A 22,624-nucleotide genomic window follows, 5' to 3' on the forward strand; every position below is an offset into this window, starting at 1 on the left:
TGGTAGTTATTATAATTTGCAAATAATGGGTAGGGTGATGATCTGAGCACTGTAGTACCATTGTATTAACTATGCCTAAATCCAGATATATGCAGGAGAAAGTCAGCTTAGAATTCAAAGAACTGCTTTGCGTAGCCATTTTTGTTTAATGGGTGTCAAATAAATGCCTAGAGATGTTTATAATGTGACTTAATAAAGACTTCTGAGGGGTTTTCCAGTTCTCACTGTTAGGATTTTTTCTTATAATAGTCCCCTACTTTCCTACTTGGCTATGCCCTCCCAGCTCAGGAGAGCCCCTAGCCCTCCCCACCGGAGCTCTGAGCAGTACCCGGCCTGCCTGCCGGTACTGTGGTAAATTCTCTGCTCACTTTTCCTTTGTTCTCCCCAGCCTGCCTCACTTGCCCAGAGGTCTTGTCCTCTGGGGAGATATGTTAAGTACTCTGCCAGCCTGCCTGTGTGCCTGGCCTGTTTTTTCTCACTGCCAGTACCTCTTGGATTCCAATTCCAAACATGGTATCCATCTGGGGTCACCCTTTCTTCCGGTGCCAAGAGAGACGCATTCCAAATGGAACACAAGTGTGCCTCCCGTGCTGGGCTCTCCTCATTCTGACTAGGGACAACAGAGAGCAGGATGCGGCCACTTTATCCCTCACCGCTAAAGTTTTCGATCCCATAGTCCTATCTTTACCTCGGGACAATTTAGATTTTTCTGCTAAGAGCCAAATGTGAAGTCTGCTCTAAGAAACCTAGAGCCCAGGAATCTTGCCAGAGCTCTGCAAAGAAGGCCAGAACCTTGCTGAAGGAAAACGAGAGGGAAAAAAGTTTTAAAATTCTCCATGAAGTATACTATGTTCTGCCATTTATTCCCAAGGCTACTGGAAGCATTCCTCTCAGGAAAGGCAGAGTTGGCGGTGAGAAGCCGGACCTGAGAAGACTCTGGGAGGACAGATTAGTTCATTTTTTGAATTCCCTATGTGAGGACAGTCTTCAAGCCCAGCAAGGCTTTGAGACGCCCTGAAGATGAGCGCTAATGGCAGCACAATGCGCCAGCTTCTCTGGCAGGACCCAGTGTGCAGTGGCTGGAAGCAGGATCTGGAAGGGGCTGTGTACCATCTGGCCAACTGCTTCTTGCTCCTGGGCTTCATGGGGGGCAGTGGGGTGTATGGATGCTTCTACCTCTTTGGCTTCCTGGGCACAGGCTATGTGTGCTGCGTGATGTGGGGCTGGTTTGATGCCTGCGGCCTGGACATCATCCTCTGGAGCTTCCTGCTGGCAATGGCCTGCCTGTTCCAGCTGGCACACCTGGTCTACCGCCTGCGTAAAAACACCCTCCCCGAGGAGTTCGATCTCCTCTACAAGACGCTGTGCCTACCCTTGCAGGTGCCTCTGCAGGTGTACAAGGAGATTGTTCACTGCTGTGAGGAGCAGGTCTTCACTCTGGCCACTGAGCAGACTTACGCTGTGGAGGGTGAGACACCCATCAACCGCTTGTCCCTGCTACTCTCTGGCCGGTAAGCTACTGGGTCGCTGCTCAGCATTTCCTCCCTCTGCCCATGCTTCTCATTTCCCAGTGTGTCCCTTTGCATTCTGAGGCCCCTTCCATTGAGGGAAGGATATGGCAAGTCAAACAGACCAAAACAGATGTTTCTAAGCATGGGTTTGGTTCCTCTTTCTTAGCATTTTCCAAGAGGAAACAAGATCATGAGGCATCTTCTTGGTTGGCAGGAAGGACTGTGGGTGCACTTGGTGTTGGGAGGTGTGGGGTGAGTGTTTCTTGAGCCTGGGTCTGAAATGACCACACACACACACACACACACACAGTATACACACACTGGTGGATCATGCTTAAGCTGTCACAACATCTCTATAAGCTCTGGAAAAGTGAACATTTCAATAAGGTAGATTTGTTCCTTTTGTATGTATTCAGTATTTCCTAAGTACTGACTGTATATACAGGGAACAGTGCCTGTTCCTTGCCAAGGGATCAAGGAAACAGCCCCAATTGTGTTGAGGATGTTATATATAGGCTCTGTGGTAAAGCCATTTGGTATACAACCAGATGAGGAGAGGGAATGTTCCTTGTCCACTTTTCCATTCCCATTTGTTCTACTGAGATTCTTTTACAGACCAGTGAAGTACTATAAATCTAAGGACCACACAGTGAGGGAAGAGTAGTGATGCCCACACATATCTCATTGAGGATTTGGTGGAGATACCTTGGACTCCTTTTAGGAAGGGTGACAGTAAAAAATTAGCAGAAATGATCTTTTTTTTTTTTTAGAGTTTATTTATTTATTTTGAGAGAGAGACGGAGAGAGCACGTGTGCAAGTGGGTGGGGGAGGGGCAGAGAGAGAGAGAGAGAGAGAGAGGGAGAGAGAAAATTCCAAGCAGGCTCTCTGCTGCCAGTGCAGAACCCAACGTGGGGCTCCATCTCATGAACAGTGAGATCGAGACCCGAGCTGGTATCAAGAGTCAGACAACCAACTGAGCCACCCAAGCGCCCCAGCAAAAATGATCTTAGTCAGGATCAGTGTATGGCCAATCATACCCTGTACATGTGTATTGGTCAATGGCTGATATTTTCAGAAGAAATACCATGGGGCTCTATGCTGTACATTTGGTAGGCATTTGTGGAATCTTTGAAATATTGCCCTAGAGGGACTTACTTGTGGGACTGAGCATCAAACAGGAAACTACTTAACATGGTATACTTGGGCTGCCTCAGTGGAAAGCAAGCAAAGTATTTCAAAAGCTTTGTCCTCAGTTTCCTCCCTTGCTTTTTTGAAACCAGGAGAATGTGGTAGAAAAGATAAAGATAGTAATTTTATCAGAAGGCTTTAATTCCAAGGTGGGGGTGGGGAAGAAACCAGATAAGACTGTCAACCACACAGTGAAAAAGAAAAAAGTTTGAGGATAATAATGATGGTACCACAACTACTACTGGTAGTGCTAATATGCATTTATCTACTAATGTGTAGAAACAAAAGTGTTATGTATACATGTGATTATTTTTGGACTCAAAGTCTTGGGTTGAATAAGCTATGAGGTTTCGTGGGGAGACATTTCATTTCATTCACGAGTAAAGTGAAGTGTAAGCAAGTGGCATTATTTATAAACAAATACATGTGTAAATACAAATACAATATGACTATTTGTCCCCTACAGTTCCATGCTTAAAATAAAGACAATTTAGGAAACATTCTCATTCATGATCCAGGATATTATTTGCTCCTCATGGCTCATCTGTTCAAAGGATGGAATTGAGACAGGGGGGAGAAAGGCCCTCTCCACTAGTATGATGCATGTGTATGGAAGTATATTAAGCTTATTGTATGGTTCAGCTATCTTTTATGTGATGAATTTAATATGAACTTATATAAGACCACTTCCCCGTGACAGGGAGAGGGGGACTTGCCCCCTCAGTGTGCCTTTTCCTAGTATACTTAGCATCAAAAATCCAAATCAAAAATTAAACAGTTTTGGAAGCACCTGGCTGGCTCAGATTGTAGAACATGCAACTCTTGATCTTGGGGGTGTGAGCTCGAGCCCCATGTTGGGTGTGGAAACTACTTTAAAAAAAATAAATAAATGAAATATTTTTTTAAAAAAAAATTAACAATTTTCCCCTTTGCTTTTCAAAGTTTGGAGTAAGAGTTTTATTTAAAAAAATTTTTTTTTAGATATTTATTTTTGAGAGAGACAGACAGACAGAGCATGAGCAGGGGATGGGCAGAGAGAGAGAGAGAGGGAGAGACAGAGAATCCCAAGCAGACTCCAGGCTCTGAGCTGTCAGCACATAGTCCAATGCGGGGCTTGAACCCATGAACCGTGAGATCATGACATGAACCAAAGTTGGATGTTTAACCAACTGGGCCACCCAGGTGCCCCAAGAGTCTTATTTGTTATCTTTCGTTGTCCTCCTGTCTCAAATTTGCTAAGTTAGAGCTGGGAGCCAAGGCTTCTAGTCTATGACCAGGCTCCAGTTTTAAAGGAGAATCATTGTACCTTGGGCTGGTTACAGTTAGGTACTGAACACCTTGAAGCTGTGAACAAGAACTCTATGCCAGGAAGTGGGGGCTTCTTGTACAGACCTCCCCATCTCTCATGCAGACTCTCATCTGGAGCCCTTTGCTGAAACCTCAGATGTCCTTTTTTTTTTATTTTAATATTTATAACCAGTCCCTTTTAAGACTCAGAAAAGCCAAGGGAATTCCCCAAAGTTTATCACCCTGTTAAGCTGTGCTTACTGTTGGTGAGTTTCTCTCATACAAAATTCTCTCATATGCACAGTCTCCTGAGTAGGCAACTAAGCTATTCATGTAGGAAGAAAACCTGTTGTCCAGGAGATCAAGAAGGAAGAAGAGGCTTAAATGACAAAGAGCATAATAGACCAATTGAAATGGCTTCAGGGAGCCATGCAGGCTTATTAGATGTCATAGTCTAAATAATGGCACTCCTAGTAGCTGGCTTGAGTGGCCAGAGCCCTTGCCTGAGGAGCTGGTAAGGTCTGGTGTATGCAGCAACAGGCTCATTCTCTCCTGTTGTCTTTCTTCCTGTATTTGAGAAGCCTTTCCTTGAGATGTTGGTCTGCTTTTTATGGTGACACAAGTGAGTTCATCTGTTCAATTGTTCCTTCCTTCTTTTCTTTCTCCCCCATTCCTACCTTCCCTTCTTACTTTTTCCCTTCCAAAATTATTTATGAAGAGTGCTAGAGGCTAAGGATCCAGTGTTAAAATATGAAAAATACTGTTCTTATCTCATGGAGCTATCAAGAAAATCAATAATTAATGTTTGACATAGTGATGAATAACAGACATAATATTTCCAAAGAGAAATGCAAAGTGCACTGAGAGCAGGTACCTGGTGGATCTAACTTTTCTGGGGAGGTCAGATAAAACTTCCTAGAAGAAATGTTTAAGCTGAGATCTACAGAGAAGGTAGAAATTAGGAAGAGATCCAGTTGGAGGGTACAGAATCCATGGAGACCCTGAGGTAGGAGAGCATGGCACTTCATTTTCTCTTGAATCTACTTATTATTCAGGGAAGTTCTGCCTAGCTATCTCTATATATTACCTGGTTTTGTAAGAGCAAATGTGTTTCTTCCATTGGAGACTATAGGCTAACACCACATCCTTGGCTTGGCGTGAGAGCTATATCCCCTCTGTCTTCCATCTTTAGGATGTCAGATAAAAGGCAACAGCTTATTAATTGGTGACGGTCTTTGGTAATCTATATGTAGACATATATATCTAGGCGTTCATTAGGAGCAAGATTTGGAGTGCTAATAATCCCATTTGGCCAGAATTTAATCATATGGCTGTACCTAGCTGCGTGGGAGGTAGGGAAATGCAGTCTAGTTGAGCAGCCACAAGCCCAGCTAAAATTCTAGCATTGTGGGGGAAGGGAAAAAACAGATATTGGCAAACATACAACACATTGGATCCCCAGTTCTCCATCTATTCCCATCCTGATCTGCTTTTCAACATCCTATTCATTTTTCAAAACTGAGCTCCAATGTCACCTTTTAGAAATCTGCCTCTTGAAGAGAATTAATTTCTCTCCTTCCTCTATTCTCCTGTTCCACAATAACACAGTTTGACCTACAGTCAGTTATTTATGCATCTGTGATTTCCACTAAATTGTGAAATTCTTAAAGGCAAGGATAAGATCATACCCTTCTCTGCATTTCCAGACCTCCAGGAACACAGGAGGTACTCCATGAATATTTATTTAACCAATAAAGCTCCAGAAAAAAAAAATGAAACAGTAGCTCCTTTCCAATGGACAGAATATACCTCAAAGATCTTTTTATCTTCCCCCTTTGTTTAATAGAGACACGTCCTTTCCTGGTATAACTCATGTTAGAGAGAGGTTGAAGCTGAAACTCTGAGTTTTCAGGGGGAAAGAGGAAAAAGCCCATATTGGATTCTCAACATTTTCCATTTTTAAATATGTAATGTAGACTGAAGAAGATTTGGGTAGTCACTTTCCTTTTCCCACATGGTCTCTTCTCTCCCTTTGCCAGGGTTCGTGTGAGCCAGGATGGGCAATTTCTGCACTACATCTTTCCTTACCAGTTCATGGACTCTCCTGAGTGGGAATCGCTGCAGCCCTCCGAGGAGGGGGTGTTCCAGGTAATAGGGAGGCTGTGGCAGCACCATCCCACCCCATCCCACTGTGACCCAGTGATATGCCCCCCTCCATCTTTCCCCGCTTACATCTGTTCTCTGAACCACCGCCAATGTGATGCTAGACATGGGAGCACTCTCCTTCTGTGGAAAGAGTGTGTGGGCTGCTGGCAGAGGTGGGTGGGGTGGGACAGGGAGGTCCTAACCCCTGATAGGTGGGCCATGTCACTCCTATGCCTACACTCCTTAAGACCTTTTGTGATATCCAGCCACATCTCCAGCCCCTCTCTCCTTCCCACTTTTTGCTCATACTGGTCACACTGAATGACTAGTACTTCCCTAAACACATCCAATTGTTTTGCAACAGCCATGCTTGCCCCCCTCTGTACCTTCTGCCTGAAATGCATTTCCCCCCTCTAAATGAGGCTATGGCATCTTACTTCCTCTGAAGCCTGCCCAGACTGACCTCATCAGCTTCTATCCCAAAGCTTATTGTTCCTGTCTGTGTGCCTTTCTATTCTTTTTACTTCTGCTGACTGGTGCATATATTGCTCCCTGTTCTCATGATCTGGTTTCCTTTCTGTCTTTCCTTTCCTAACTCTTTGAGTAGAAATCTGGGCTTCCCCTTCTCTCTATTCTCGGGCTCCAAAGGACAGTACCATGAACACAGTAAGTGTTCAAGAAAGCTTTTCTGAACTGGCCTGGCAGTGGGCAGTTGGTGTCTCAGAACTCTGTGAGGCATCCACAGACATGTTCCAAGGTGGGGGCTGCCAACCCTTGAGACTTTAGTTCCCTTCTTTGCAGCTCTCACTTATTGAATGGCTAGTACATGGGAGGCGCCATATGTTATATTGCCTTATTGATTCTCGCAACAACTTTCTGAGTTGGATATTATTATTACCCCACTTAACATGAGGAAATTGAGGTTCCAAAACATCAAGCAATTTGCCCAAAGTCTTCGTCTCAAAAGTGGCAAAGTCAAGTTGCCTGGCTCTGCTATTTCTGTTCTTTTTTTTTTTTTCTTCACACTTTTATTCCCCCCCAAATCTCAAACTACATGAAAACAACCTCAGGGGTAATTACAGCATAAGCAAACCATGGTTGTATTAGCAGAGCTAGGAGAAGAAAAATGAAGAGGAAATTTGCACCCTTATAAATGCTTCTTTTTTTCTCATTTCACCCATCTCCCCACCCACATCTCCTCTGTAAACCATCAGTTTGTTCTCTATAGTTAAGAGTATGTTTCTTGTTTTCTCTCATGCACTCTCTCTCTTTTCTTGCTTTTGTTTGTTTTGTTTCTTAAATTCAGCATGAGTGAAATCCTATGATATTTGTCTTCCTCTGATTGGCTTATTTCACTTAGCCTAATACCCTCTAGATCCATCCATGTTGTTGCAAACAAGATTTCATTCTTCTTTGTGGCTGAATAATATTCCATTGTACCTATACACCACATCTTCTTTATCCATTCATCTGTCAGTCAATGGACACTTGGGCTGCTTCCATGTCTTGGCTATTGTAAATGATACTGCTATAACATCAGTGTATGTGTATCCCGTTGAATTAGTGTTTTTGTATTCTTTGGGTAAATACCTAGTAGTGTGATTACTGGATCTTATGGTAGTTCTATTTTTAACTTTTGGAGGAACCTCCAAACTGTCGTGCTCCACCAGTGCATTGGCTCCACCAGTTTGCATTCCCACCAATAGTGCACGAGGGTGCCTTTTTCTCCACATCCTCACCAACGTATGATCATATAGACCTTTTTTAAAAAATTTTGTTTAAATCCAAGTTAGTTAACATATAGTGTAATAATGATTTCAGGAGTAGAATTTAGTGATTCATCACATACATCTAACATCCAGTACTCATCCCAACAAGTGCCCTCCTTAATGCCCATCACCCATTTAGCCCATTCTCCCACCCAATATTTCTTTTCTTTTTAAAAATGAGCAGGTCACTAGTACAGTGGAATGAACACACACACACACACACACACACACACACACACACACACCTTATAAGGACTCCCCTGTCCAAATAGTTTGCTAGTACTGCGTTCCATGTTACTTCTATCACTTCTATTGGGGAGTCCCCCAAGCTAGCATTTGAGCTAACTCCAGAATAGATACATGCCAGGCAGTGGCCACTTGGCTGGGCCTGCTTCTGCCCCACCCTGACTTCTGACTCTGTGAGGACAGATCCTGAGAGACAGACAATCCCCATCCCACTGCCAGGCCACCAGCCATAGACCCCCACTAATCATGTTCCTCTTCCACCACACACACCCCTACCGTCTCCAACCAGCCCAGCAGTCTCCTGTGAGAACTCCTTTAGGGCCCTAAGAACCGGTCCTGAGCCAGATAGACCAGGCTCTGTTTCTGACATTGACACTGATGAACAGGTGGTGGATAAGCTGGGTGTCCACCCTTAAGCTATGCTTGAAAGGAGGGGCTGTAACCCCAGATGGCCTCTCAGCCTGGAATGTAGCTACCGTCATATTCCTCCCATTTATATTTTTAGTGTGCACCTCCTCTGGGAGCAATAAGATCCACACGTTTGCTATTGGCTGTGTAAAGTCTCATTTCCTCTTTGTAAATGTCAGGTGTTGTCCGGAGTTATAGTTCATTCTGTCCTTGCCTTCTGCAATTATAGTCTTTGTGGACTAATAGGGCAATCTGTAGTGACTGTCTGAATCATAATTCTCATTGTGTTTACCACAAATGAATCAATGTTCCATCACACCTCTCAGCAATCCAATTAAATAAGAATTTATTGACTGTTTAGCACTGTGATCCTCTCATTCGTCACCAAGGACATAGCATAGGAGGTATCACACAGAAATCATAATTATTTCTCCAATTTACATTGTGTCTTACTAAACCCAAGTCCTCTTTACATATGTTTTTTCATTTGATTCATTTAATCAGCCTCTGAAGTGAGAACTAAAGAAAAAGATTGTTGAAACTTTGTTACAGACATATGCACATGCATGGGGGAACGAGGCAATATACAAGTTTCCTGAAGACCTCTGAGGAAGGATTTTATACAGGACGTGCAAAAGTCACATTCGGTTGTTTTGCAGCATATAAGATTTGTAGTCTTTACCTGATTCATTCAATCACTTCAGTAATGTATATGGAGCATTTATTGTATACTAGGCACTGTTAAAGGTGTTTGTGATGTATCAGTGAACAACTAAGGAGGTTCCCTGCTTTCATGCCATTTGTACTCTAGTAGGGGAGATAAAAATAAAAAAATAAGCCACAGAGATAATGAGTAACTATGTAAGATGTTAAAAGATAATGAAAAAAATAGTGAAAAAAAATAGAGTGGCTTAAGAGAGTTACAGATGCAATTTTATGTAGGGTGGTCATAGAAATCTTTGTTGAGAAGGTGACATTTAAACAAAGACCTGAGGGAGGTGACAGTGAGCTCTGGGAAGCTGAGGGCAGAGCAGAGTAGATAGAAGGAAGAGCCAGTGCAAAGGCCCTGTGGTGGGAGGGACTAGCATATTTGAACTACAGAAATGAGGCAGTGGTGGCTGGAACGGAGAGAGGAAGGGGAGAGAATAGTAGGAGAGGATCAAAGAGGGGACAAGGAACCACATCATGTGGGGCCAGAGCATGAATTTTCTAAACAGAGCCAAAAGAATTTCCTAATGCATCGCATGTAGTGTGTGTGTGAGAAGGAGGATCAAGGAAGACTCTAAGGCTTTTGGTCTGAGCAGCTGGAAAGATGGAGCTGCTATCAACTGAAATAAGGCAGGCTACAAGTAGAATTGGTTTTGGAGGAAAAGAGGAAGTTCAGTTTTGGATATATTAGATTTGTGTCATCTACGAACATTTAAATGGAGATGCCGCACAGGCAGTTGAATATTTGAGTCTAGAATTAAAGAATGAGGTCTGAGCCTGAGACACAAGTTGGGGAGTTTTGGAACACGGATGATATTCCAAGCCATTCGATTAGATGAGATCACTAAGTGAGTGAGTTTAGACAGAGAAAAGTTTAAGAATGGACCGACTCTGGGATACCCTAGTGTTTAGAAGCTGGAGAGAGAAAGGAAGTCTCAAAGGAGCGACGAGGAGGTTGTCCCAGGAGAGCGTGGCACCCTGTGAGCCGAGTAGAGAAAGCTCATTAAAGAGAAGGGACCATCAGCAAGGTTGACCAGGAAAACTGATGTCACACTGCAGCTTAGAGGCCACTGGTGACCTTACCAGGAACAGTGTGTGTGTGGACTGTGAGGGGCAAAACCTTGCTGGTTTCAGACAGAGTGAGAGGAGAGGAGCTGGAGACAGCAAACACAGACAACCATTTTCCTGGAGTTTTGCTGAGAAGGGGAGTAAACTAATGAGGCCGTAGCTAGCCAAAGAAGAGAGGCTAGGGGGAAGAAAAAGGATTTTATTTTGGTTTATTTTAAGATGGAAGAAGTAAAATCACATTCATAAGCATGCCCATTGTCTTTGTGTTTGGCATCAAGGACACCATTTATGTCCAGAGTGGCTTTTCTTCACACCTGCTTCAGGGTCAGTACTCTGATTTCTTGTTTGGGAATTATTGGTAAGTACACCTATAAAGTATGGGCCTTGGCAGATAGTGACGACTCCTTGCTGAACTGCTAGGAATGGGCAGATTGTGAGTACTTCTTCCAGAATTTTTTTCTCATGAGGCACCATGCTTGGAGAGATTAAGGAATTTGTCTGATGTCACACAGCTGGTCAAAGGGTAAAGCTGAACTTGAAGCCAGCTCCTGGCCTTGATGAAGCAATTTAGAGGCCTGACTTCAGGGTTGATGATGGGAGGGGAGGGCGGGGAGAAGCAGAGGTGAGGAAATGAGTGAAGAAAGTAGAAGAGGTCTACTGCAGGAGGAAGGAAGAGAGAAGGGTAGTGGGAGCTCTGGTCCACAATGCAGGAATTAAAATCACTATAGAAAATCTCTAATAAAGGGTGTTTGGAAGTCAACCCTACCTTTAATAAGAAAATCCACATGAAGACTTGAACACAATGCCTGGCTCACAGCCACCTCTAGGTAAATGTTCGCTGCTATCATCATCACCATTATCTCCACTGTCTCCACAATTCTTCAACGTGAGCCCTTCTGGCTGCCTCACTTTTAAAGTATCGTGGCCAATCCAATTATAAAGAATTGTGTGATTCTACACCCTATTCCTTTACTCTCCTACTTACGTTTCTAGTTTAACCCCAGTTTTAGCACTTATCATTGTTAAAACAAAGATTTATCAAGCACCTGCTACGTGCCAGGCACCTTACCAACCCTGCAGGTGTAATTTAGCTTTGCATTATGGGCCCATAGTAAGTGCTCAGAACTTCTTAGATGGCTCAATAAATGGAGAGTGGGGTGCCCTTTGACTCTGTGTTGTTAAGAGTTCCTCTTCCTCAGGGTGCCTGGGTGGCTCAGTCGGTTAAGTGTCCAACTTCAGCTCAGGTCATGATCTCATGGTTCATGAGTTCGAGACCCATGTCAGGCCCTGGGCTGACAGCTCAGAGCCTGGAGCCTGCTTCGGATTCTGTGCCTCCCTCTCTCTCTGCCCTTCCCCCATTCACAAAAATGAATAAACGTTCTCTGTGTCTCTCAAAAATGAATAAACGTTAAAAAAAAAAAAAGAGTTCCTCTCCTCTGTGCCCTTTTTCTGACTTTAGTCATCAGATCTCTTTGGTTACTTGTCATAGCCATGTCAAGAGCAGCTTCCTGGGCCTGAATTCCAGGCCAATGTTCTCCCACTGATGCAACTTGGCAGGCCTAATGAGAAGCTCTTCTCTAACTGAAATGTATTCCAACCCTTCCTTAATCCTTACTGCAATATATTATCCTTCTTTATTCTTAAAACAAACTGTCATCAGCATGCCAGCCTTTTTCAGAGCAATGAGAGGCCCCATCTCTATCTTGAGATCACAATAGACTCAGAACCTTCCACAGCCATGGGACCACAGAATATGACAGCTGAGGAAACTGGGTATGGAAACTGAGGTTCCTGGAGGGGAGGGCCCAGTGGGTGAATGGCTGAACCCAGGGCTCCTGACAAGTACACCCCTCCATGTCAATGCACACAAGTAAAAGTCATTCACTGGCCCTCCTCCAGGCAAGGCCATGGTGGGCACGGGATGGTGGGGGGCTCCCACAGTTTCTTCAACAAAAGTGCAGCCTTTTGCCACGTAATTGTATGTTTCTCTGAGCTAAGCATGGACACAGTCTAATTTAAATCCTCACTGTCTTCTCCCGACACCTTTCAGGTCACTCTGACTGCTGAGACTGCATGTAGCTACATCTCCTGGCCCCGGAAAAGTCTCCACCTTCTTTTGTCCAAAGAGCGATACATTTCCCGCCTCTTCTCAGCCCTGCTGGGCTATGACATCTCTGAGAAGCTCTACGCTCTCAACGATAAGCTCTTTGCCAAGTTTGGGCTGCGTTTCGACATCCGTCTCCCCAGCCTGTACCATGTCCTGGGTCCTGCTGCTCCAGATACAGGGCCAGAGTCTGAGAAGGATGATGAGGAAGTTCGTGAGTCAGCCATGCCCACATCTGCCCAGCAAACACCCCCTCGCTCTCCTCTTCCAGCTGCCAGTGGCCCTCCAGCACCTCCCTCCCGGGCCAGGATGTCCAGGCCGGACAGCGGCGTCCTGGGTGAGGACTCGGCCAGTCTGGTGCTGGAGGATTTTGAGGAGGTGTCGGGATCAGAATCGTTCATGGATTATAGGAGTGATGGGGAGTACATGAGGTGAGGGAGAGCTAACACGGGCACAACCACCCGGCTCAGGATCCTGTGTAAGTACTCAGAAGGCAGCTCTTTGCCTTCCCGCCAACAGTTGGCCTTAACTCAGCTTGTAAGGGCAAAAAACCATTTCATGGAGCCTGTCCTCTCACAGGACTCCCAGAAAGTGGCATTAACCCAGCCTTGCAGTAGCAACTCACTCCAGGTGCATGCAAGGTGTCGGGGGATTTTCTTTGAACTCATTTTTTATTAAGGGTGATTGCGTCTTAGAAAGTGGGCTGCTTGACGTTTTGAGCAAGCAAACAATTGCTAAATTGTTTGCAAGTTTGTGTGAATAGTTTTTTTTTTTAACGTTTATTTATTTTTGAGACAGAGAGAGACAGAGCATGAACAGGGGAGGGTCAGAGAGAGGGAGACACAGAATCTGAAACAGGCTCCAGGCTCTGAGCTGTCAGCACAGAGCCCGACACGGGGCTCGAACTCACGGACCATGAGATCATGACCTGAGCCGAAGTGGGCCGCTTAACCGACTGAGCCACCCAGGAGCTCCTGTGTGAATAGTTAAGGCCACAGATAGGGCTACCGGGGATTTTATTTATGGTATGCATTTTATTTATTTTTTATTATTATTATTTTTTTAAACAGTTTGGCTGCTTCTTTTTTTTAATTTTTTTTTTAACGTTTATTTATTTTTGAGACAGAGAGAGAAAGACAGAGCATGAACAGGGGAGGGGCAGAGAGAGAGGGAGACACAGAATCTGAAACAGGCTCCAGGCTCTGAGCTGTCAGCACAGAGCCCGACGCGGGGCTCCAACTCATGGACCGTGAGATCATGACCTGAGCCAAAGTCGGACGCTCAACCAACCAAGCCACCCAGGCGCCCCTATGGCATGCATTTTAAAGGGGAAAAAACGCTAATTCCTATCGGTTCTTATTCCTATTGGTTTTTCCTAGCATAGAGGCAGCTCTGGAAAGCAGTTGCTATTTAGCTTGGATTGGGCAGCTATGTCTGTTAAAATCACATATTTCAAAGAGGCTTGTGATATACGCTGATGACCCCGGGAGGAAAGCATCCCACCTTGCTGTTCTCTTGCCCAGTGGAGAGTGCGTTGCTTGTTCGGGCAGAGGACTGGGTGCTGCCCTGTTACTATGATCCTATGGGTGTAACAGCAGCCTGGCTTTCCCCACAAACCACACCTGGGTGAGGTGGATGGGCACAAATCTGGGAGGACCTAACAGTAAGGGCAGGATTTCCCTCACACCTCAGGAGAATGGACAAGAAAGGCTGCACTGAGTAGTTCCGGGAAATCGCTCGCGTATTCCCCCTTGTTGCTCTCACAGTGCTGTGACATTTTCCTCTGGGACTCCACCCAGCAGTGGTGGAGGCCTGGATTCTCCTAAGGAAAATCCCACGGTTCCCAGTTGGGAAAGCATTTCCAAGTGTGTGTGATGCAGGTGCCCGAGGGATCCACCATCCTTTGGGAAGCACTGACAAATTTTTCAAGGAGCTAGCTCAGTAAGGAAGGTTTCCAGGGTACACATGGTGAATGAGTGAATGTTTATATATTTTATAACACAAGTTATGTAAATGATGAAAGAGGTAGGAGAGGCAAATGATAAGAGGTTAGAGTGTTGGTGTTAGAGATAGGGAATGTATCATCTCCTGTAGTACCAGTGTCCCTAGAACCACAGTTGGGCTGATTCTGGAGAATTCCATGGATCTATCCAGGACCCAAGATTACTTGTTGACTTCCTCCATTTACAGTGACCACTCTCATCACCCCTTTCCCATTGTGCTGATACTCACCTTCCTGCTTGTCCACCCCCATCCATGCATATGGGTTATGTCCCGTGGATCCCTCTCTTTGTCCAGCATGCCCACCCACCTGGACACACTCCTAACTCATAGCAGCTCTTGGTGTTCTTGTTTCTTCCCGGTTTTCTCCTTTTTTGTAGTTCTATTTGCTCTTCTTTCTTCCCTCTTTCTGACTTCTGTTCAGTCCGTGGTTCCCTTCAGTTTGCTGCTCATAAGAAGAAAAAACAGGCCTTCTCTTCTTAATTTCTTCTCTCCTTTACATTTCCCCCATTTAATTGTTGACATATTTCTCCTCTATTACCTTCTTTTCCTTTCTTCCCCACTTCCCTGTCTTGCTCTATCTATTCTTCCTCTTAACCTGCCCTGCACCCCCATCTTGGTCTTTAATCCATACTCTTCCAAGATCAGTACCTCTCCCTCTGCCTGTAGATAAAACCATTCAGGTGAAGGGATGAAAATTCCCAGCTTTAGGTAGCTACACATATCATGCATGAGTTTTCCCAGACATTAGGAGGCAACGTGATAAACGAGAGATAGCCAGAACCGGGAGCCTGAAGTGTCCTGGCTTCTACGTCTGGGTCTGCTACGTTTTGCAAACCACACAACCTCACCGAGCCTCACTTTCTTCATTTGAGTGTGTTGGATAAGATGGACCCCAAAGGCCTTCTTGGGTTTATGTTAAGAAGGCAAAGGATGAGTTGTTCAGAAGCAAACAAGAGAAACAGTCAGCAGTGAAATGGACACAAGCCCCAGGACATCACAGTGTCTTTCAGCATATTTCACTACACTTACTCTTATGACTTGGGACTGTCCTCCTCCCTGCTGAATGGTGGGTTCTGCTTGATTAGAAGTCCCGCCACGAGGCGCGTGGGTGGCTCAGTCAGTTAAACGTCCAACTTCAGCTCAGGTCATGATTTCATGGTTCATGAGTTCGAGCCCCGCGTCAGGCTCTGGGCTGATGGCTCAGAGCCTGGAGCCTGCCTAGGATTCTGTGTCTCCCCCTCTCTCTGCCCCTCCCCTACTTTTGCTCTGTCTGTCTCTGTCAAAAATAAATAAACATTAAGAAAATTTTTTAAACCCCCCCCCAATTCTGTACCTGTGAAGACTCTATCACCTACTATGTGATGATAGTGCAGATGTTCTGTGTGAAAGGTCACCACTCAATCTCGAAGCTCCTCTGCCCTTGAGACTATCATATGAAATAGTCCTTTTCAAATCATCCTTTGGGAAGCAGCCTTTTCAGAACCTCAAGATGAGAAAGCTGCTATTATAACTCCCTTTCTAAAGTATTAGTATTGGCAATATAAAGAGAGTACATTTTTCAATGTTTCTTTGTTCAAGTAATAGAAAGGAAAAAACGTATTATTTACTTCCAAACCACAGTTTTCAGAACAACTTGAAAACCTGATCAAGTTGTATAAATTTCAGATGGCTTTCAGTTCAGTCTGTGATAATGGGATAAGTTAAACCGGAGATCCTTCTCTGGAATTGTGTTTCGGGGGCTTGGTTTGACTTATTGTCATCAAATCCCTTCTAGGGTTATTACTTTAAACAATAGTCCCTTGTGATAGGTAGCAATTTACTATTGCTTCCTTTATAATGAGGGGAACAACTCACCATCTATTCCCCGGCTCTTCCGTTACCAGAATTGTAAGCTCAGTGCTGTTCATCCTGGCACAGCACTTACATAAGAAGCATGAAGCTGGCTGAGTTCTACATCATTGAGAAAGACACAGCTTCATCACACTGACACCAGTGCTTGTCCTTCCCACCACGACCAGCTAAGAATAGCCAGCGCTTCCACTAGAGGTCTTTTTGAAAAACAGTACATCTTTTAGTCTGGGGTTGCCCGGAATTGAATGCTACTTCTTTGAATGGGCAAAACAGCCCTGCTGCATAATGCATTCATGGGGGGTCTTAGAGTCAGACCTTGCATTAAACCAGCCTTCACTAGGAGTTTGAATTCTGTGGAGGACACTCTCCACAATGTCCCATTTGGTGTCTTACTTATAGGAGCTGCTCCATGAATGCAACTCTGGAGTGAGCAGTTAAGTCAGAGAGCAAGTCTATTAGCACAAATTATCACTAATCGAAAGCTGTTTGAAATGTGGCCAATTTTGATTATGTTTTCAAGTTATTCTGTGGTTTGAAAGTAGAAACCATATGTTGTTGCCTTTCTCCCTATTATGTATTTATTTATAAATGTTTATTTATAAATGTTTATCAATGTTTATTTATTTTCAGAGAGAGAGAGAGCAGGGGAGGAGCAGAGAGAGAGAGGGAAAGAGAGAATCCCAAGCAGGCTCTGCACTGTCAGTGCAGAGCCCCATACAGGATTCTATCTCATGAACCGTGAGATCATGGCTGAGCTGAAATCAAGAGTCAGAGGCTTAACCGACTGAGCCACCCTGGCGCTCCTCCCTATTGTTTAAATAAACAAGCAAATGAGAAACAGATGACAACATGGAGACTAACTGTGGTCGGGGAAGGAGCACAGGACCAGGATAATAGTACCCAGGGCCAGAGAGCCAATTCAACAACTATATGAGTATCTACTGTATATTCTAGGCACTGTGCCAGATAACTACGTCATGGATCATCATGAGTAACAGTTGAAAGAACTGAAGGTGTTTAATCTGGAGAGATGAGCAAGAGTGCTATCCTCAGATTTTGAAAAGAAGGGGAATTAGAATTTACCTTAATTTGGGGGGGCGCCTTGGTGGCTCAGTCAGTTAAGCATCTGATTTTTGGTTTTGGCTCAGGTCGTGATCTCACAGTTAATGATTTCAAGTCCCGCATCAGGCTCCATGCTGACAGTGTGGAGCTTGCTCGGGATTCTCTCTCTCCCTCTCTCTCTTTGCCCTTCCCCCACTCATGTTCTTTGTCTCTCAGAATAAATAAATAAGCTTAAAAAAAGAATTTGCCTTAATTTGGTATTCTTGAGGACAGAAATGAGTTAAGGACTGAATATGATAAGAAGGAAGCGTTTTACTCAGTATCAATAATGGGTTGCCTCATAGAGTTAGTGAGTTACTCATCATTGGAAGAGTTCAGGTAGGAACCAGAAGAAATCTCAGAGATTTTATAAGGTGATGCAGGCTCTGAGAGAAGGATGCCTTAGGCTATTGCTATTAAGGTGTCTTCTAACTCTGATACTATGATTCTGTGATTCAAAGATCTGACTCTGGTCCTGTCACTTAACCATAAAGAGTGGTTTCTCATCTCCAGAACAGGACTAATAGTCTAATGGATAATAAATATGTACTAATAGGTAGATAGGTAGCCTGTCTACCTCACCAGGTTGATGTGAGGAGTAACTGAGATAATGTATAGAAAGGTAGTTTGTCATTTGTAAAGCCCTAGTTAAATGTGTTAAGTATTTCAGTATCCCATTGTATACAGAATTGTTTAGCAATCCCCCTCCCTCTCTGTCAGAGGTACATGATTTCACCTCTTATTTCCCCCAGTCTGGCTTTCCAGGGAAGGTGGCAACTGGCAGAGGCCCCTGAGGACAAAGGCCCAGCAAAAAGGTGGAGACTCACACGATGGGCTCCTCAGCCCCTGACTCACCAATCACTTGCCAGACCTTCATCTCTTTTCCTTTATTGGCTCATGGGGAGACAGATCACCATCACACTCTCTTCACCCTCTTTTCATCACACTATATTTTTCTCTGCAGTGGCTGTAAGGTCCTTTGGAGCTGTCAGTTTTGCTAAACAGACCTGGGGCAAAAAAATTGCTCCTAATGGTGGCACAGCAGGAGCTGCCCCCGGGCCTCAGGTTCTGAGTCTCTGGGTGGTAGCACCACTCTCTCTGCCAAGACCTCATGTTGGGTCAGCTCAGTTAAAGAGGAAGCAGCTCCCTCCCAGCCCTCTGGATCACAGCAGCCTGCAACCCACAACAGCCTGAACCTATTGTTCTCCTACTTGTATTTTACAGGCCTCTCTTTGTTTAAAAAAAAAAAAAAAAAAAAAAAAGACAGGGGTCTTATAAGACTCATCATTTTGCCATACAGGTTTTTTTTTTTCCTGGAAACTCATTCAGTAGTGCTAGATAGGAAGTAGAATTCTATAGATTCTTCATAGGAAGCACCAGGAGTTGATTTCTTGGTCTCGTCTCCTATAAAAATGAGACTGGGCTAAATAACTTCAGAGCTGGTTCATCCTAATACTCCAGAATGAGACGATTCAAAGATACGACCGCCCCTATCACATCAGGTATTGGGGACAGCTAAAGCGTTGTGAATTAGTAGAAGAAAAATAAACTGAAAAGAACCCTGCGGTGTTAGGCAAGCCACCTGGAGCCACAGTGCTGAAATCCTTCCTCTTTTTCTTTCCACAGCTTCTAGAACTCCTCTCCACAGCTACTCTCAAGTTGTGTCCAGGGGACAGGCCCCCTTGGCTCCAACCCACACTCCTGAACTTTAAGGATCAACAGGCTATCTTTTTCTCTGGCCGCACTAATCTTCACAGGAAGGTCACTTGAGTGCACACCGCGTCTCACCCCCTGGAAGGCTCACAGGCAAGGTCAGAGCAGACACAGAAGACGTCGCCCCGCTGCTAACATCAAGGGCTCCAGGCGACTTGTGCAAATTTACCCTCACCAGCCTTCCTTCCAGGAAAAGGCACCCAAAAGTGTGAAAGCACCGATCCCATCCTTCACTAACTGCAGAATCTTGGGCAAGTTACATAGGCTCTCTGAGCCTCATCTGTAGAGTGGGGATTCACAAAACCCATCTCCCAGGGTTGTGGTGAGCACTGAATGAGCTGACTTAGGTAGAGCCCCTCGGACATGTACGTGGCGTGACACCTAGTAAGCACTCCATAAATCACTCAGTTTTTTTCCCTTGTTGTTTTTCTGAACTGTTAAAAGGGTCACTGAAGTCAGCTAGCCAAGAAGTTTTCATGGTTTACTTGTTTGTTTTTCCAGTTAGATTCAATTTATAGAAGTAGAAACTTTTAAAAACCTAGTTTTCCCTTAAGCTTTTAAGTTCAACTTACAAATCTCTTGTTCTGTTTAGGACCCTAGTATTAAACAATAGTTTTCAGAGGGACTTTAAAAAACTTAGTTAATTAAATTTCCTTTCATGGTTTTAAGTGGGTTTATAAATTTAATATATTCTGTTTTACTTTTCCCCTAAATACTTCAACATATATTCTGGTTATCTATTGTCCTATAACATTCATACCTAAAACAGTGACTTTTTTTAATGAATATAATTTATTGTCAAATTGGCTTATGTACAACACCCAGCGCTCATCCCAAGTGCCCTCCTCAATGCCCATCACCCATTTTTCCTTCTCTCTCACCCGCCCCATCCACCCTCAGTTTGTTCTCTGTATTTAAGAGTCTCTTGTGGTGTGCCTCCCTCCCTCTCTGTTTGTAACTATTTTTCCCCCTTCCCTTCCCCCATGGTCTTTCTGTTAAGTTTCTCAAGATCCACACATGAGTGAAAATTCTAGCATATAGAAATATAATTCATGTTTTGTATCTTTAACTTTAATTCAGTGATCTTGATAAATTCACTTATCACTTCTAATAATTAATTCAGGGAGTCTTCAGGATTTTCCACAGATTCACATATATCATCCGTAAATAATGATGGTTTTATTTCTTCCTTCCTAACCTATACCTTCCCCCTCACTCCTCCTCCTCTTTCTCCTCCTTATTTTTCTTTTGATTCCTTGTTTTTCTGGGTAGGACCTATAGTACAGGGATGAATGGAAGGGATAATGAAGACATCCTTCTCTCATATCTGACTTTAAGGAAAATATTTTCAATATTTCATTATTAAGTATAATGTGTGCTATTAGATTTTTATATTGCCCCTATCAGATTAAAGAAGTTCTTTTCCTAATTTGCTGTTTTTTTTTAAATCGGGGATGAGTATTGAATTTCATTAAATGATTTTCTGCATTTATGGAGATTATTTTTCTCCCTTATTCTGTTAATGAATTACATCAATAGATATGTGAATATTAAAACAACCATGCATTCTGGAGGAAATCCAATTTTATTATGTTGTATTTTCCTCTTTGTCTATATCTGAACTTAGTTTGCAAATACATATATATATATATATATATATATATATATATATATATTAGGACTTTTACAAATATGTATCTTGTAATATCATTGTCAGGTTTGATATCAGGGTTATGCTGACTTTGTAAAAGGAGTTAGGAAGTACTCTATCTTTCTTCTTTCCTATTCTTGGAAGAGATCTTTAAACCCAGAAAGCTTTATAACTCTTGGTTCCCACTCCACCCATGTTACCTTCTACTCTTCTTTTTCAGTCAGTTGCCCATGCCCAAAACCTTGGAGTCTTTCCATTTATCTTAGTTCTATTTTCAAAACATATCCTGAATTCAATTCACCACCTTCACTGCTACCACTGATTTCAAGCTATTATTTCATACCTGGATTAACCTCAATGGACTTACAACTGGTTCCCTATTTCTCCTGTCTCTCTTCCCCATAATCTATTGTACACACAGCATAGTGGTCATTTAAACATGTATATGATCTCATTACTCTCTCGCTCAAAATTTCAAATGGCTTTTATTATACTTAGAGTAAAATCCAAACTTCTTACCATGTGACATTAGTCAAGATGAGCTTATTATGACTTCATAGCACAAATGTTTATTTCTCTCTTAAAGTCTACTGCCAGTCTGCATGACTCATGAGGGCAACCATCTTCATGTTGCAATTCAGTGATTCAATCTACTCTGACCATCTGGCTCTGTCACTTGAAGAAAAAACAGCTCGACATTCCTGTGCTAGCTTTTTGATGCTTTGGCCCAGAAAGGATACAAATCACTTCTGCCCATAGTCCATTGACTAGCGGTAATCTCATGGACCCACTTAATAATCCACTTTGTGCTTTGGTTAAAGGGATTGGGAAATGTGGGGAAGCAAAAGCATGTTTGGTGAATCCTATTCTTCTGGAAACTTATAAGCCACAATGCCCTACCTGCCTGTCCTTCAACTGTATTTTATTCTGATCTCATTCTTATTTATCATGTTTCAACCACACTATTCTTTTTGGTATCTGTCAGGCATACCTAGCTTCTTTCTATATTAGGGCCTTTACACTTGCTGACTTCTGGCCATTCAGTTCTCAGCTCCAATGTCACCATCCCAGCTAAGATACCCACTCACCTTACCATCATCTTCTGTCCCTTTTCCCTGCTTGGACTTTCTTCAGAGTCTTTTCTCTTTCCTCTCCTTTTAGGATTCCAATTACGTGCTTGATAGAACTGTACATTGTGTCCCATATAGCTCTTACATCCTTTTCTCATTTTTTTTTTCTGAAATTACACTGTTTATTTCCTTTCTTGTTTGGTTTCTGTCTCTTCCCTATATATTTCACAATATATTTCTCCCTTGTCAATTCTGAGAAATTCAGTAGCTCTTTTGTCAACACTTGAGGGCAGTTATGGAGAATAAATAAAGCAATAAACAAACAGCAACAAAGTGTGTACACGCTAAGTTGAGACTCAGCATTACCTGGATGTGGTGCCACCCCTCGAGCTAGAGGTCTCCCTAAGCAGGGCTCCTGTTACACACATGCAGTACATAACAGAGGTTCTGTACAATGGGAACTTCATTTAATGTGTGTGCGTTTGTTTTTAAAAGGATCAGACCTTCTACATCATAGAAGTTGTGTGGGAAAAGATATCTGGATTCCTACAAGGTTTTTTTTTTTTTTTAGATATATTTGTAGATTTTTAGAATCAACCACAATGGTATCTTTATGTATTTGAAATATAGCATTACATGTAGGTACAAAGCATTTTATTTACTCAGTCTATGGAAAATTCTTGACATGACATGGATTTGTGAACCTCCTGCAGTAACCCCACACTAGAGATCCACACATGTGAAAAGAAAATCTTGGGTTTATATCAAAATTTTAGCAATAAAGCCTGGCAAATAGTTA

At 43.3% G+C, this 22,624-nt stretch overlaps 1 protein-coding gene across 2 annotated transcripts; it reads left to right on the plus strand.

Annotated features, from left to right (window-relative positions):
- The first annotated feature begins 598 nt into the window (after positions 1–598).
- Positions 599–19,923, plus strand: POPDC2 (popeye domain containing 2). Of its 2 annotated transcripts, none has more exons than XM_030330504.1 (4): positions 599–1,511; positions 6,027–6,135; positions 12,382–12,772; positions 19,018–19,923. In XM_030330504.1, exons 1-4 carry the CDS (start codon positions 1,021–1,023, stop codon positions 19,101–19,103), a joined length of 1,077 nt encoding a protein of 358 aa, XP_030186364.1. In that variant the 5' UTR covers positions 599–1,020; the 3' UTR covers positions 19,104–19,923. The 2 variants fall into 2 exon arrangements, with proteins under 2 accessions (XP_030186364.1, XP_030186363.1); XM_030330503.1 differs by having other exon boundaries at positions 12,382–12,913; positions 19,018–19,098.
- Positions 19,924–22,624: the final 2,701 nt, after the last annotated feature.

Source organism: Lynx canadensis, chromosome C2 (genome assembly GCF_007474595.2).
Source record: "Lynx canadensis isolate LIC74 chromosome C2, mLynCan4.pri.v2, whole genome shotgun sequence".
NCBI classification, from domain to species: Eukaryota; Metazoa; Chordata; class Mammalia; order Carnivora; family Felidae; genus Lynx; species Lynx canadensis.

Excerpts from the sequence above, each read along its gene's own strand:
- POPDC2 (XM_030330503.1), top strand. The coding sequence starts at position 1,021 with ATGAGCGCTAATGGCAGCACAATGCGCCAGCTTCTCTGGCAGGACCCA. Across the intron at positions 1,512-6,026 it reads TCCCTGCTACTCTCTGGCCG|GGTTCGTGTGAGCCAGGATG; the intron begins GTAAGCTACTGG and ends TCCCTTTGCCAG. Across the intron at positions 6,136-12,381 it reads CCGAGGAGGGGGTGTTCCAG|GTCACTCTGACTGCTGAGAC; the intron begins GTAATAGGGAGG and ends GACACCTTTCAG.